At 44.1% G+C, this 17,118-nt stretch overlaps 1 protein-coding gene across 5 annotated transcripts in view; it reads right to left on the reverse strand.

Moving 5' to 3' along the window:
• The window catches only part of SUDS3 (SDS3 homolog, SIN3A corepressor complex component), a 161,721-nt gene that overhangs the window by 127,942 nt on the left and 16,661 nt on the right, over positions 1–17,118 (reverse strand). For all 5 annotated transcript variants that reach the window (XM_061384866.1, XM_061384863.1, XM_061384865.1 and 2 more), the window contains exons 7-11: positions 14,964–15,050; positions 13,940–14,010; positions 13,770–13,791; positions 12,495–12,600; positions 2,273–2,357 (exon numbers count right to left, since the gene is read on the reverse strand). In XM_061384866.1, the coding sequence (XP_061240850.1) occupies positions 2,273–2,357; positions 12,495–12,600; positions 13,770–13,791; positions 13,940–14,010; positions 14,964–15,050 (371 nt within the window). The remainder of the gene's footprint in view (positions 1–2,272; positions 2,358–12,494; positions 12,601–13,769; positions 13,792–13,939; positions 14,011–14,963; positions 15,051–17,118) is intronic.

A 17,118-nucleotide genomic window follows, 5' to 3' on the forward strand; every position in this document is an offset into this window, starting at 1 on the left:
ATTACCCACCCAACCTGAGGGAGGAATTCCTGGGGGCCAGGCACTGTGATGACCAAGCTGAGCTCCTTCATTCTCAGGAAAACCATCAGAAGTACTGGCATCATCCCCACGCTACAGAAGAGCAAGGCTGAGTCCACTTGTCTGATGGAAGCCCTGGCACACGACGTCAAGGCTCCTTGCTCTTCCTCACTCAACCACAGCGCCTCACTCTTGTTCTCACCTGTTCTCTCAACCATGTACCTAACATGCAATCAGATGGAGATAAAAGTATAATGTAAGTCTTTTAAAGATCTGCATCTCACCATATATGCAAGTGCAAGTTCACAGATCTCTCTCCTCTTTCCCCCATTCATTTTTCAGGCTTTAAAAAAGCTTATTCAAAAAAGTCGCTCAGTCACTTCTAACTCCTTGTAACGCTACAGACTGTAGCAGGCCAGGCTCCTCAGTCCATGGAATTTTCCAGGCAAGAATACTGGAGTGGGTAGCCATTCCCTTCTCCAGGGGATCTTCCTGATTGCATTGCAGATAGATTCTTTACCATCTGACCCACTGGGGGGTGGGGAGACACACATAGAATATTTTCAGTTTCATCTCAATTTCCTTACTGTGATTATTTAACAAGACAAAGACTTTAGTCAAGTACACTGGTTTAAACATAAAGACCTCACATGAAGCCAAGCTTCTAAAGGACCTTGTAGAACCATTTTAAACTGAAAACTGACTCCAAGGAGGGCTGAACAAGCAGGCAGTCACCAACATGCTCAGACCCACGACCCATGCACCAAGTCTGCCCACGGTCAAATTATGCAGCGGCCAAGTAGCTTCAGTGTTGCTTAGGATTTGAAATTTAAAAAATGAGCTGAAATATTTCTAAGAATTGAGAAAAGTTTCCCCATTGCCAGAGTTTCAAGGCTCCAATGCACTGAGGCTTCTCCCCTCCAGGAGACATGTCTCAGTCTCACTGTTCCCTTGTCAGATCTCGCTGATACTCTGTCAAAGGGAGACAATCTTCAAAAGAAAAAAAAAAAAAACCCACCTAACTTGCATTTCTATTTTCCTGAAAGTCCTGAGGTGTCACAGCACAGGTTCTGAAGTTAGGTTCAGGTACCAGGAAGCCACATGCACCTTGTACAGTGGCCCACAGGGCCAGGCACATGTGCTCTGCTGTGAAATTGCAAAGCCTACTGCCAGGGAACAGCAGGCTTCTGAGATGCCCTGTTCTGACTTGGCTTGGGATGACACACAGATCCCAAGCCTACAGAAAAATAACATTCATTTATCTGGTAGGCTCTCCGTAACTACTAAGTAAACAATCATTCTGCAAACTAGTCACACTGGAGGGCATTTTCAATTCAGGAAGCTGGGAGAATAGAATAGGCTTACTTTATTTTATAATCCAGCTTCATTAGATTTACTGTGCACTGGCATGAATAAGTTGGAGGGTAGACACATAAAAATCAATTTCTTTACAGACATCTGTGGACTGATAAAAGATCAAGCCAAAACAGCTATTAAAGTTTTAAACTGTTTTTTGACTACTAACAATACCCAGTTACACACTGCTGACAGCCTGCTAATGAAGGGCCAGCAGGAGAACGCACAGACCAGTCCCATCGTCCTCGGCCTCAAGACCCTCTGAGCTGACTTTCAACCAGCCCCCATCCCACAAGAGTAACTGGAGGACACCAGTCCCTGAAGATATGAGCCTAGCATCTCCTTGCTCAGAAGCACAACAGGACATGCAGGATGAGAGAGACAGCAGGCGAGGAGTGGCATGTGGGTCAGAAGAGACCACCACCCATTTATTGAGCACTTACTGTGTGCCAGGTGCCTTGCTAGATCCTCAGAGCGAGAAACAAATCTGAGTACCCATGAGAGCTCGAGAGAGAGAACAACAAAGACAAGCTGGCTCCACAGGCAAGTCCCATCCTCAGTGGACTGTTTCCTTAAAAAGTGGCATGATTTCAATGTGCAGACGGCAAACCGACTTGCCTTGTGTTCCTTCGTGCAGTCTATCTCAGTGGTGCCTGACTCAACTACTCTGTAGGGAGTTCACAATCACAAGGAATATACAAACCCACATATACTGTAATCATGCAAAGAGATTTTCAAGAGCAATATGTGCAATTTCTGCCTGAAAGTGCTACCTTTCGAATCTAACCCACATACAATATAGTGGGTACAGTGATTCCACTGCACTTCCATGGTGGTGCTTGCATTGCAGGTTTGTCCCACTTTGCATTCCTAAAGGGTGAGGGAGTTCAGTCCTTACTTCATTGGCTCCAACGGAGCTGATCACACAGCTCAGTTTCTGGTTGTCCTTCGATTCCAGATAGATGGCTTGGCTCTTATGGTACCTGCCAGAAACAAGACATACACTTATTTTTCTAACCACCTATTTGAGATATGATTGACATCTGAAATGTGGTACATATTTAATGTACACAAATAAGTGAGTTTGAGAATAAGTACATGCCCATGAAATCATCACCACCAGTCATAAACATCTGTCTCCTCCCAAAGTCTTTCCCATCCTCTTTATTATAACTATAGTTTTGTAGCTTTTTTTTTTCTTTTTTTGGTAAGAATATTTAACATAAGGGCTTTCCTTGTGGCTCAGCTGGTAAAGAATCCACCTGCAATGTGGGAGACCTGGGTTCGATCCCTGGGTTGGGAAGATCCCCTGGAGAAGAGAAAGGCTACTCACTCCAGTATTCTGAGCTGGAGAATTCCATGGACTGTATAGTCCATGGGGTTGCAAAGAGTCAGACATGACTGAGCAACTTTCACTTCACTTTCACTTAACCCTCTTAAAAATTTTAAGTATGTAAGTACTGGCACAAATTTAAGAAAGTAATAAAGAAATGAAGAAAAGGAGGGAAGAAAAAAAAATACCACCACAACAAAAAATATAATTAAAGGAGTCCTAATTTATATTTGAGGAACAGCCTGGATTTCAAGTTTAATTTCAATGCTTCCATCCTTGGATTAGACAATCTCCTAATCTTCTAAGTCTAAAATCTACATTCTTGGTCTCACTGCAGAGTGGAAAAGGGGGCCAAGGAAAGGGCTGGAAAACCAACTCTGTATTTAGTTTTTTATTTAAGACTATGTGACCCAGTTCACTAGTGGAGCTGATGGAATTCCAGCTGAGCTATTTCAAATCCCAAAAGAGATGCTGTGAATGTGCTGCACTCAATATGTCAGCAAATTTGGAAACTCAGCAGTGGCCACAGGACTGGAATAAGTCAGTTTTCATTCCAATCCCAAAGAAAAGAAATGCCAAAGAATATTCAAACTGCCACACAATTGCACTCATCTCACATGCTAGTAAAGTAATACTCAAAATTCTCCAAGCCAGGCTTCAGCAATACGTGAACCGTGAACTTCCAGATGTTTAAGCTGGTTTTAGAAAACACAAAGGAACCAGAGATCAAATTGTCAACATCCGCTGGATCATCGAAAAACCAAGAGAGTTCCAGAAAAATATCTATTTCTGCTTTATTGACTATGCCAAAGCCTCTGACCGTGTGGATCACAATAAACTGTGGAAAATTCTGAAAGAGATAGGAATACCTGTCCACCTGACTTGCCTCTTGAGAAACCTATACGCAGGTCAGGAAGCAACAGTTAGAACTGGACATGGAACAACAGACTGGTTCCAAATAAGAAAAGGAGTACGTCAAGCCTGTATACTGTCACCCTGCTTATTTAACTTATATGCAGAGTACATCATGAGAAACGCTGGGCTGGAAGAAGCACAAGCTGGAATCAAGATTGCCGGGAGAAATATCAATAAGCTCAGGTATGCAGATGACACCACCCTTATGGTAGAAAGTGAAGAACTAAAGAGCCTTTTGATGAAATTGAAAGAGGAGAGTGAAAAAGTTGGCTTAAAGCTCAACATTCAGAAAATGAAGATCATGGCATCTGGTCCCATCACTTCATGGCAAATAGATGGGGAAACAGTGGAAACAGTGTCAGACTTTATTTTTGGGGGCTCCAAAATCACTGCAGATGGTGATTGCAGCCATGAAATTAAAAGATGCTTACTCCTTAGAAGGAAAGCTATGACCAACCTAGACAGCATATTAAAAAGCAGAGATATTACTTTGCCAATAAAGGTCCATCTAGTCAAGGCTCTGGTTTTTCCAGTAGTCATGTATAGATGTGAGAGTTGGACTATGAAGAAAGCTGAGCGCCAAAGAATTGATGCTTTTGAGCTTTGGTGTTGGAGAAGACTCTCGAGAGTCCCTTGCACTGCAAGGAGATCCAACCAGTCCATCCTAAAGGAGATCAGTCCTGGGTGTTCATTGGAAGGACTGATGCTGAAGCTGAAACTCCAGTACTTTGGCCACCTGATGCGAAGAGCTGACTCATTTGAATAACACCCTGATGCTGGGAAAGACTGAGGGCAGGAGGAGAAGGGGACGACAGAGGATGAGATGGTTGGATGGCATCACCAACTCAATGGACATGAGTTTGGGTAGGCTCCGGGAGTTGGTGATGGACAGGGAGGCCTGGTGTGCTGCGGTTCATGGGGTGGCAAAGAGTTGGACATGACTGAGCGACTGAACTGAACTGACCCAGTTCAAAAAGTAAAATATAATTTTTCAAGTAAAACCTGTTCCCACTCTCTATCTCCACCCCTAAAACACTGAGACGGGAGGATGGACAAAATTAATAGATGGGCTTGAACACACTGTTCCATTATTTTCTATTTGTTCAGATAACACATAGAAAATAAGTAAATTTGGCCTGACTTTTTCAACAAGACAACAGGTCAAATTCAGCCCTTGTTCTGACTGCTCATTCAACAAATACTCATTAGCCACTCACTATTTCACTGGCCACCCTAGAGGGTGGAGGCAGACAGCCAACAAGGCCATAGGGTCTCTGCTGTCAGGAGCTTTGAATATAGTGGCAGTGACTATTAAATACTCATACTTGCCAAGTCTAACTAGGCGAAGTTCAGAGCATTAGACTTGGACCAAAAGGTACCTAACTTTGCCCTGGTCAGTTGGGAGAACTGACCAGGAGAAAAGACAAGACTCTCCCCCTTTCAGTCTCTGCATCTATTCTCTTGGCCTGTAGTGCAGGACCATCTTCACTTTCTTTTACAAGTTCAGGGACAAGGCCAAGGATGAAAGTGAGGAAACCAGGGCCAAAGCACAAATGAGTCAGTAACAGCTGCCACATGGGGAATGAGTAGCTGCTGTGTGACCAGAGCTGGAAACATCAGCAGAGGTGCTGCTGGCAACTCTGGCCTGGGCCAGTCCAGTCCAGTCAAACGTAACCTTTGATTCATTCTGGCTGCGCAGAGTTGACTTAACAGACCCACCAACTCATGTAGCTTCCACCAAAATGCATCTCCCAGCAAAGCATCGCCATCTTACCACGATTTCTGTTGGGGAAGAAGACAGACTCTGTTTTGCTGGTACAATGAAATAATCCACCGCAAAGAAATCACAGTTAAGGATGCACTTCACGCCTACAAGGGCTTCCCTGTGGCTCAGCTGGTAAAGAATCTACCTGCAGTGTGGGAGACCTGGGTTTGATCCCTGGGTTGGGACGATCCCCTGGAGAAGGGAATGGCTACCCACTCCAGTATTCTGGCCTGGAGAATTCCATTGACTGTATAGCCCATGGGGTTGCAAAGAGCTGGACACAACTGAGCGACTTTCACTTTCACTTCATGCCCAAATGGGTTTTTTTCAATTAAGGTTCATAGCAAGAAGAGATAAGAAAGCCTTCCTCAGCGATCAATGCAAAGAAATAGAGGAAAACAACAGAATGGGAAAGACTAGAGATCTCTTCAAGAAAATTAGAGATACCAAGGGAACATTTCATGCAAAGATGGGCTCGATAAAGGACAGAAATGGTATGGACCTAACAGAAGCAGAAGATATTAAGAAGAGGTGGTGAGAATACACAGAAGAACTGCACAAAAAGATCTTCACGACCCAGATAATCACAATGGTGTGATCACTCACCTAGAGCCAGACATCCTGGAATGTGAAGTCAAGTGGGCCTTAGAAAGCATCATTAGGAACAAAGCTAGTGGAGGTGATCGAATTCCAGTTGAGCTATTTCAAATCCTGAAAGATGATGCTGTGAAAGTGCTGCACTCAATATGCCAGCAAATTTGGAAAACTCAGCAGTGGCCACAGGACTGGAAAAGGTCAGTTTCCATTCCAATCCCAAAGAAAGGCAATGACAAAGAATGCTCAAACTACCGCACAATTGCACTCATCTCACATGCTAGTAAAGTAATGCTCAAAATTCTCCAAGCCAGGCTTCAGCAATACGTGAACCGTGAACTTCCAGATGTTCAAGCTGGTTTTAGAAAAGGCAGAGGAACCAGAGATCAAATTGCCAACATCCGCTGGATTATGGAAAAAGCAAGAGAGTTCCAGAAAAATATCTATTTCTGCTTTATTGACTATGCCAAAGCCTTTGACTGTGTGGATCACAATAAACAGTGGAAAATTCTGAGAGATGGGAATACCAGACCACCTGACCTGCCTCTTGAGAAATCTGTATGCAGGTCAGGAAGCAACAGTTAGAACTGGACATGGAACAACAGACTGGTTCCAAATAGGAAAAGGAGTTCGTCAAGGCTGTATATTGTCACCCTGTTTATTTAACTTATATGCAGAGTACATCATGAGAAACGCTGGGCTGGAAGAAGCACAAGCTGGAATCAAGACTGCCGGGAGAAATATCAATAACCTCAGATATGCAGATGACACCACCCTTATGGTAGAAAGTGAAGAGGAACTCAAAAGCCTCTTGATGAAAGTCAAAGTGGAGAGTGAAAAAGTTGGCTTAAAGCTCAACGTTCAGAAAATGAAGATCATGGCATCCGGTCCCATCACTTCATGGGAAACAGATGGGGAAACAGTAGAAACAGTGTCAGACTTTATTTTTGGGGGCTCCAAAATCACTGCAGATGGTGACTGCAGCCATGAAATTAAAAGATGCTTACTCCTTGGAAGAAAAGTTATGACCAAGCTAGATAGCATATTGAAAAGCAGAGACATTACTTTGCCAACAAAGGTCCATCTAGTCAAGGCTATGGTTTTCCCAGTGGTCATGTATGGATGTGAGAGTTGGACTGTGAAGAAAGCTGAGTGCCGAAGAATTGATGCTTTTGAACTGTGGTGTTGGAGAAGACTCTTGAGAGTCCCTTGGACTGCAAGGAGATCCAACCAGTCCATTCTGAAGGAGATCAGCCCTGGGATTTCTTTGGAAGGAATGATGCTAAAGCTGAAACTCCAGTACTTTGGCCACCTCATGCGAAGGGTTGACTCATTGGAAAAGACTGTGATGCTGGGAGGGATTGGGGGCAGGAGGAGAAGGGGACGACAGAGGATGAGATGGCTGGATGGCATCACTGACTCGATGGACATGAGTCTAAGTGAACTCTGGGAGTTGGTGACGGACATGGAGGCCTGGCGTGCTGTGATTCATGGGGTCGCAAAGAGTCGGACATGACTGAGCGACTGAACTGAACTGAAGCATTCTTTAACATGCTACTTAGAGCTGAAAACTCAAGCTTACAAGTCAATTTATTTCCTGAGAACACTATGAAAAGAAATAGAATCATAGAGTCATTTAGAACAGCAATACTGGTTGAGACTCAGCTTTAAAGTTGCCTTTGGCCAGGGATTAGTTGGTAAACTGGGTCAGGGGACCTCCAGAACTCTAAATATGTTAATATCACAGCACATAAGCAAAGGGTGAACTGGTTCACGGCAAAACTCAAACTTGAGTTTCCCTCCCACATCTAAGCCAACCATCCCATGTAAATGGTAAAGTTGTGAGTAATGGTTAGAATAAAAACAGAATGGGAGACTATTCACAGCTACTCTATGGGGATTATGAGTTATTAAAGAGATAAAAAACACAAAACAACATGCAACTAGCCTCAAGTCACCCTGATACTACTTTCTAAGTACTTTAATAAAGAAAGGTCATGGGTGGGTGTGGTATAGAAGTACATAACTAGTGTGAAATGTGCTCAATATACTGCTAAGTCAAGAAAAAGGCTACATCCATTATGTCCCTGGGCACATAACACAACATAATATGTGTTATGTGTGTATCATATACACAGAAAAAAAACAGGTAAGCTTATATATCAAAATGTCTATTAAATATATAAAAATTTCACCAAAATATAAAATAAAAACCTCAGAAAAGAATGATATTTCTTTCATTGCGTGGTTTTCTTCTTTTCAGAATAAATAGGTACAAAAGTGTGAAAGCATTAGTCACTGAGTCATATCTGATTCTTTGCAACCCCATGGACTGTAGGCCACCAGGCTCCTCTGTCCACGGAATTCTCCAGGCAAGAATACTAGAGTGGATTGCCATTTCCTTCTCCAGGGGATCTTCCCGACCCAGGTATCAAACCTGGGTCTCTTGCATTGCAGGCAGACTCTTCACTGTCTGAACCACCAGGGAAGCCCCATTACTTGTATTAAAAAGTATACTGTACTTTCTTATAAGCCACAATACTGGAAAATACCAAAATAACCAAAAAATGGTAAGAAGAAAACTTAATGTTACAAATTATGTCTTAATATCTGTTAAAGGCAATTCTGGGAGATAGTCAGAACAGCTGTCCTGGGATGCACTGTATCTTCCTTCCGATATACTCAGCATTCAAATGCCAAAACACCAGCCTGGCTTTAAACTAGATATCAGGAGTAAATGCAATCTGGTCTGGTAAGCCTGGGAAGCGGTCTAGGACTAACATAACCGGCCACCTCTCAAAGCTGCCTGCTCTGGGGTCACTGAACCTTGGTGGCTTGAATGCCCACCACTGCTCACATGCTCTTGTGCCCACTGTGTGCTCCACAGAAGAGCTGGCCAGCACTGTTTGCCCAATGAGCTGACTCCCAAGTCCTTCTGAAGCAGAGGCTCTGGGACCTCTGGGGGGTTCTCTCCCATCACAAAGTGGTCTTGGGGAACCATTATCCCTGGATATCAAATCTACTAATTACCCAAATTCTCTGGGAAAAAACAAGTCCTCAGAAATTAAAGTGTTCATACATAGTGGGTGATAGGAGGGGTAAGTTTCCAAGAAGAAACCATAAAGTATATGGCAACCTTACCACACAAATTTACTTGCTAATTCTAAATACTAATTTTAAAAATAGCAGAAAACTCAAAATATGTTCAAAAAATGTTTAAAAAAAAAAGCAACAAAAATTGAGTTAAATTAGTAAAAATGTATCCTTTTTTTTTTTAAACCAATTAACTTGTTTGATAAGCTACAACTCATCTCCGCTGAAAAAATATTTTAAATAGCCTCAGAGAAGAAGCCCCAAACATCAAATTGACTCTATTACTAATGGAAATTCTGACCTGGGGGAATTTCTACAATTAAGCCCTTAAAGTTTTGCCTCTACTATTAAACCCAATGAACTAGAACCACAACTACTATTATTGAAGAAAGCAATTTCTTTAGAAGGTGGGTCAAAAAGTGGGGCAGAGAAGGGGTAGAATTAATTTAATTTTGTATCCTCCTGGGAATCCTGATATTAATGTTTTATTTCCCCCAAAAAACGAATGCCATGTTACAACCACAGGAGTGCAAGAAGTCCCAATTCCAGCTGTAAAGAGGCACTGCTGGGGAGGTGGGGGTGGGTGGGAGGCTCAAGAGGGAGGGGATATACGTACACTTATAGCTGATTCAAGGTGCTGTACAGCAGAAATCAACACAACACTGTAAAGCAATTATCCTCCAATTAAAAATGAAAAAAGAGTCACTGCTTTCAGTTATTAATAACAGCCAGGCCGGAGGGTTAAATCCACCTGTGCAAGTGGTTGATTTCACTGGATTCACTTTAGCAGCCCCAGATTTAAAGTGAGGGGAGAAAATACAGTCCACCGGCACAGGCAGCATCAGTGAGTCACCTTAAAATCTCAGCTACTTTCACAGTGCTTTCTAAGGAGGGTCATTAGTACAAATCAAAATGTGAGGAAAACCTCCAGCAGGACATAAAATATCTTAAAAGCAGTGTACCCAGAGGCAAGGGCAGACGCTCATCTTCCCAAGTGAAACGTAGCCTGATAAATAAGCATTCAAGCCAAGATGGGCAGCCCAAATCACACTCATTGTGCTGAGGTCATTTAAAACTCAATGAAATGTGTTTTAAAAAAATAAAAATAAAAAAAATAAAACTCAATGAAATGTGTTTTGCCAGAAATACTGTTTCATAAAAATACTTCATGCCACCGGCAAGAGCAGAAAGCAATTCAGATGACCTCTCGGCCACAGGCTAGGACTACTGAGAAAGAAGGAAGAATGAGAGCCTCCAAACTGACAAGGACACAGAGCCAAACATCAGGAGCCTGGTCAGATGTGAGAGGCCAGTCCTGCACTGGGAGTGTACCAGCCAGGATTCTGGCAAACACACTTTCCAGATCCAGCGGAAAGGGAGGGGCCCTCTCTCAGCAGATGTGATGTGAACTCTGACCGGCAAGGCCACAGAAGAGGAACACAAAGAATGCAGAAAACAACAGTCATCATACTTAACAACAGAGTAAGCAACCTGAAAGTCACTGAAATTATCAGATGCTTCCAGACACTTGAAAGATCTCTGCTGCCACTGGGAGAAAGAGAGTGAAATTCCTTCCAAATGCTTAGGTGATTGGACACATCCCACCTGACCACGGTCTACACTGTGAAACCCCCGTCACTGTGGATTCTTTCTTTAGAAAAACAGAATTTTATTTTACTGCCTTTTCATATCTCGTAAATCTGAGGACTAAGCCTTAGGAGAAGGAAGACAGAAAGCGACACAATGACAAAATGAACATCATCTGAAATATCACAGGGCTTTAGGACTCACAGATTCGTAAAGATGTTAGTGATAAATCTCATCATCTTTGAAGATGGTTCTTATGTGTGGGCTTGATCTTTAAAGGTTATTTGGTTTTCATTATTAGAAACATTTTTCATCTTATTTTGCCCCTTGATGTGTTGAGTTGTCGGGGCCTGCCATCTAGTGGTGCTGTGTTCTAACAAGCAACCCTAGAAAACAAGACAACTGGCCTTTTAGAAGGACACCGAAGAATCAAATGACAGGGGCAGAAGTCACCAAGATCAGGCTCACAGACAGATCCAGGCTTCATCCTCTACTGGGTTATTAACTCACTGTAACCTCAAGGGTGAACTGATTTACTTCAGGCACCACTAGGTCTCTGGGCATTTTTACCAACTTCAGACATTTAATGTTGGGCTTTTTTTTTTAAAGAAACCTCAAAACATTCAAAATAATCATAACTAATTTTTGAATTTTGGTTTAAATACTGAAACTCAAAACATTATATAACCATTAAAAATGGCAATTACAGAGACCCTACAATAACCCAGAGAAACATTCTCCATACAAACAAGTAGAAAGGCAGCATGAAAACGTGTCCACCATGACTTACCCTGAGCAACAGTATGCCTACACGTGGGCAATGAATAAAAGGAGGAATTGAGAATTTAAAGAAAAGGTGGCAGGGTCTAGGTGACTTGACACCTAGCAGATGCCCAGTCACAGAGCAAACAGTAGGAAACCTTTACAAAAAGAGCAAATGCATGAATAAGGTTTTTCATATTGTTTTGCTATTTCCTTCCCAATGACCTCAATGGTGGCCTGAAGGTTTCAAACCATCTTCAATCTAAACTCGTAATGTTTTAGGCTACACCTCTCCCAGGCACTTTCCCTGGAACACTTGTGCTGCAGGATGTGGTGTGTAAAAGGGTGCACACATGCTCAGTCACTCACTCATGTCCTACTCTTTGCGACCCCACCAGGCTCCTCTGTCCATAGGACTTCCCAGGCAAGAATACTAGAATGGGTCACCATTTCCTCCTCCAGGGTATCTTCCCAACCCAGGGATTGAACCCACATCTCCTGCACTGGCAGGCAGATTCTTTACCACTGAGCCACCAGGACGGCCTGTGTAAACGGTACCGTGTAAAAGGGTACCTTGGTCAGATAAACAGTACTGAGTAACATCTCATAAATTCACAGTGTACATTAGCGTATCAGAAGACCCAGAGTGCTACAATGATGAAACCCACTGATCTTAGTTAACACAGCCACTGCCCACACTCACCTGACCACAGAATCTTTTCTTCCACAGAACCCCTATTAATTTCAGCACACAGAGGCCACAGTTAAGGGGAGGCAGAGGGGCACATAAACCCTGACCCCAGTCTACAGGGGCACCACAAAAGATGTAAGCCTGCAGGATCTAGTATGGTGGCAGCAGCATGATCAGAAGAACATGTTTTGGGGAACACTGCCTTCAGAGATCTAACAAGCAGTATCAATCCAAGACTCTTGACACACTTCTTAATGTCCCTCCACCGTTAGTTAAGCAGCAGCCATGCTCTGAAATAATAACTAGAGACAGCCCTGGCCCTCTTTCCAAACGGTTCTTTTGAGATACTAATGAATAACCTATGTTCACACAGAACTTACCATCTTTTATCGTAGTACAGTTTGCCGTCTTCTATCCGAGCTTCAAATCTCTGCGCTGGAGACTCTGCAGGGGTGGTGGGCAAGTGTTCGGGAGAGGATGGGGATGCTGGAGGAACCAAAGAGATATTCCCATGACTACGCGTGTCACAAGCATGCGAGTCTATCCACTAACATGCTTTAAGTGAAATGCTATTTAAAAGGGGGTAAGGATCCTCATGATCTCAAGTTCTTACCACTGTAATAAATGGAAATTCAACAAAATTCTTGTACATCACATCTTCAAAGCAACTCTGTGAGCAGGCAAGGCAAAGATTAACCTCCCCACGGAAGAGAAACTGAAACCTGAGGCTCAGGTAGGCTAAGGATGTGCCCAAGGTGACTGAGGGTAGGACGAAAACACCACTGACAATCAGAAGCTCCAATGGGCAAGAACTAGAAAAATATCTTTAAATTTATAAAAATTAAATCATGCCTAGAAATATTTATTAAGAGATAGAGCAGGTTATTGGGGTATGTATCGAATCAAGCTAATAGCGCTGATAACTAAAATGGGTTCAAATCATCTAAATTCATACACTTACTCACAAACCTGCCCCACCAGGCCTTCAGACACTCAGGACTTCTCTCCAGACCATGGTGGCTTTCAGGAGGGAATTATTTAGAGTGGGAAGAATCTTGTTTCCTTTAGCAAGACTCGCCTCATAGAGGGATGTGTAAGCAATCGCCATGTTTAAAAACAACAACAAAAAAATGCCTTGCCAGTCCACAGTTCTATTTTGTAGCCTAGCAAAGACCCTTGAGTGCTGCTCTGAATGAAGCACCCTAGACACTGGGCCTGTCTCTTCTGTAAGTTGGGACTGGGAGTAGCCCGAAAGGCCCTTAGGAGAACCAGCCTGTGAAAAGCCACCGGATAAGACGCCTCGTGCTGAACTCTACCAAGCGACTACCACTGAAGCACTCTCTGATTTCATTTTCAGAAATGGATCTGTGCTGACATCTTATGCCTAATGCCTACAAAGGATAGGAAAAGATCATATATCTTTTTTACAATAAATCCTAAGAAAAACACGAAGGTACCTTTAACATAGCAAGGTTAAAAATAAAAATCAGGGGAGGATGAGCTTAAAGGTCCCCTTTGGTTATCATGATGACTGCTCTTAGGTAAATGATGAATGTTTTATTTTTGAAAACCATGACAACTCCTTGTCAGGCATTCACGTGCTTTTCCAAAAATACAAAAACGCTGCACAAATGCCTGTAACATCGTGCACTTACCTGGTCTCTTGGGTGACTTCAGCTGTAGGAAGAACAACAAAAAAATCTTAGAGAAAATCATTTCAGGTGCAACTTAAGGTGTCAAAGGTATCACAGTGATTTCACAAGCAACATGTGAACAAAATAAAGCCCGAGCTTTCAAATAAATTAAAAAAAAAATCACACCGTACCTTATTTAACGTTCTCAGATCCTCCATGATCTGCTCATCTGTTAACAAATAGTTCAGCTGGGGTGTTGAGAGTTAAAGGAACGTGTCTAAAAATGACAATTTCCAAGCAAACAGAATTCAACAAAATGGTGTCAGCCTTTGAGAATCTACCAAGTGAGAGGAAGTTCCACTATGTTCCTACAGTTTGCCTCTTGGAACTTTCTGATCCTCCTACTCAATGTGGTGGAGTCAGGTATGTACAAGAATCCACAATCCCCCATCCAACAAATGTCGATGGTTAAGAAGGTGAAATGAGACTCCACAGGTAACTAGAGTAACAGTGAGAGCCCAGGACACAGGAAAAAACTTCACCTGCCACTTGTGAAGTGCTTTTGTCCCGAAGATCTGAGACTTCCACACACATACATAATCTTGCCTAGCAGCTTCAATTCTCGGCTGGGAAGATGAAGGGACCTGAAGTCATGCCCTGTCTTCCTGGCAGATAAATAAGAAAACCATTCTGTACAAATGGCTATTTATTATCTCCTCGAGAAGATAAACAACGCCCCCCTCCCCCCGCCACATATCCCCTTCCCATTCTTATGATGAGAGAGGTTTCTTGACGTCTAACTAAACTCTTTTTTGTTTCAATTGAACAGCAGTTTGCAATCCACGGTTTGGGGGATATAGCTGACTGAAGTACAAGAGGCAGTTACTGTTCTCATTTGCTAAGTAGAAAAATCAAGGGCACATGAAATTTTCAGCTGTCCCGAATCTCCAAGTGAGTGTAAGAGGAGCCCAGAGTCCCTTTCCAAATGACTGCTCTCTGCAACTTCCTCCCACTCAAAGCAGAAATGACTGAGGACTCCAATCATAAAATGGCCACCCTCTATCTCATGGACAAATATATGTGCTTTCCAACCTAATATGACAATTCCTGTAGCACAATGGCCATGTTCAGTCTATCAAAAGGAAAAGCAAAGGATTCTGTGGTCTAAAGGAAAAGGCGTGATGAAGGCTTGATGCGAGTGGATATCAGGAGCAGGTTTCCTCCTCTTGTCTGGGATGGGGACAGGATCATTCGGTCGCCTCCGCAACTTTCTGGTCATGATGGGTTTCACTTCCATGGAATCTGTGGCAAGAATGGAACGGGTAAAGCTATCCAACTGCCACCTGAAGTCTGCAAGAATCCACAGTAGGACTATCAGCCCCAGAGCCACCCCATCAGAGTTGTTTCATGGGGGACGTCCAATCCATGCGTGACCTGAGTCAGATGCCAGATGACTTCCGAGAGGCCTGTGCTCAAGAGACATGGAAGGCTGACCCAAGCGCACGCCCTGCTCAGAAACGGCAGCCCCCCTGCAACTTCCCACTGCAGCTGTTGCGGCTTCGCTCCGACTCCCTGGAAACCAGGCGTTTTTCCTCTTCCTCCTCTTTCAAATCAAAAAGCCACAGAGCAGTAGGCACTTAGGACTGGAAGGAACTTCTGGGTTGTCTCAGCTAATTCCCGCCCTTCCCACAGACAGTGAGTAAACCAAAGCCCAGTGGTGTAATAGACTCTTGAGAGGCCTCTAGCCTCAGTCTCAACATTTTTACATGAGATTTACAAGTCTGAACTCTTATTATTTTATTTTACAACCTTTTTTAACTACTCAACTATCCAGACTGATACCCTGAAGGCTCCTGGTAAAAGTCTAGTTTCCTCCTCCTTGACTTCTCTCGACTGGCTGTCACTGTGGCCACCTCCCCTCATACACAACCTCTCCTCGAGGTCCCTCCTTCTCTCCTGGTTTCCATCCTTGGGCTCCGTTTTACTGGCCTGCTCCTTAGATGCAGGTGAACTCTGAGGTCTTGTCAGTTCTCGCTCCAGCTCCACCCACCCTGTGGCATAGCACCCTACACCGCCACACATTCTTCTTCAGGTTCTGAGTGAACCACTTCTTCCCTGTGATTCATCCCTGAGACCATCTCCTCCACCACCCACCTTCCCCAGTCAGAGCCAACTATCATCTGTGACTTTCTTCACCTACACATGAGATTCCTCAGATAATGGCAGTTCTGCCTTTTCACTGGGCTTCCCAGGGGGCACTAGTGGTAAAGAATCTACCTGCCAATGCAGGAGACTTTAGAGATGTGGGTTCGATCCCTAGGTTGGGAAGATCCCCTGGAGGAGGGTATGGCAATCCACTCCACTATTCTCACCTGGAGAATCCCATGGACAGAGGAGCCTGGCGGGCTAAAGTCCGTGGGGTCGCAGAGTCGGACACGACTAAAGCAACTTAGCACTCATGCATGCTGCCTTTTCACTACCTCTCAACTCCATCCTCTCGTCATACCCTCGCCTCTGTCAACGGGCTCTTCCTCAGACACAAATCAGATCTTTCATCACATCACTCTTCTCAGGAAACACATCAATGCCTTGCTTTGGCTACAGAATAAAGGCCATGCCGGCTTCCCTGGTGGCTCAGACGGTAAAACATCTGCCTGCAGTGCAAGAGACCAGGATTCGATCCCTGGGTGGGGAAGATTCCCTGGAGCAGGAAATGGCAACCGACTCTAGTACTCTTGCCTGAAAAATTCCATGAACTGAGGAGCCTGGTAGGCTACAGTCCACGGGGTCACAAAGAGTCGGACATGACTGAGCAACTTCACTTCACTTCTCCCTTCTGGTCTCCGTCCCTTCTCCTCCCTGCACACAGAGTCTCTTGCGAGCTTTTCAACTCTTCTGTCACCCACAGGCACCTTACTGTTTATGTCTTCAGCCTCTGCGTGCTGTCCCTTGCCCAGCCTCCTCTTTTCTGCCAGGAAACTCCTACACATGACAACCTCTGAGCGCCAGCTCAACACTCCCCCTGCTGTTATGGCTTCTGAGAAGTCCCGCCTTCTTCCCAGCAACCAGAGCATCTGTACGAGCCCTTCCACCAAGCTCCTGGTCGCTCCCCCAGCAGACACACCAACTCCACCCCAAGGCCGAGCACACTTCCAGCACACAGCAGGGGCTGGCTGCACAGGATTTCCCACAGAACTAGATGAAGTCAAGCCTGATACTGAGGGCCAGTTCATTTGTGACTGTTACCTACATGGACAGCTGACAGGATAGCCTGACAGAATTCGACGTGGCCTGTCTACCACAGCAACGCACAAGGCCTGAGAGGATATAACGGGGGAGAGTGAGAGGCTGTCTCCCTATCCTGTGCTGA

This window comes from Bos javanicus, chromosome 17 (genome assembly GCF_032452875.1).
Source record: "Bos javanicus breed banteng chromosome 17, ARS-OSU_banteng_1.0, whole genome shotgun sequence".
In the NCBI taxonomy this organism is placed as follows: domain Eukaryota; kingdom Metazoa; phylum Chordata; class Mammalia; order Artiodactyla; family Bovidae; genus Bos; species Bos javanicus.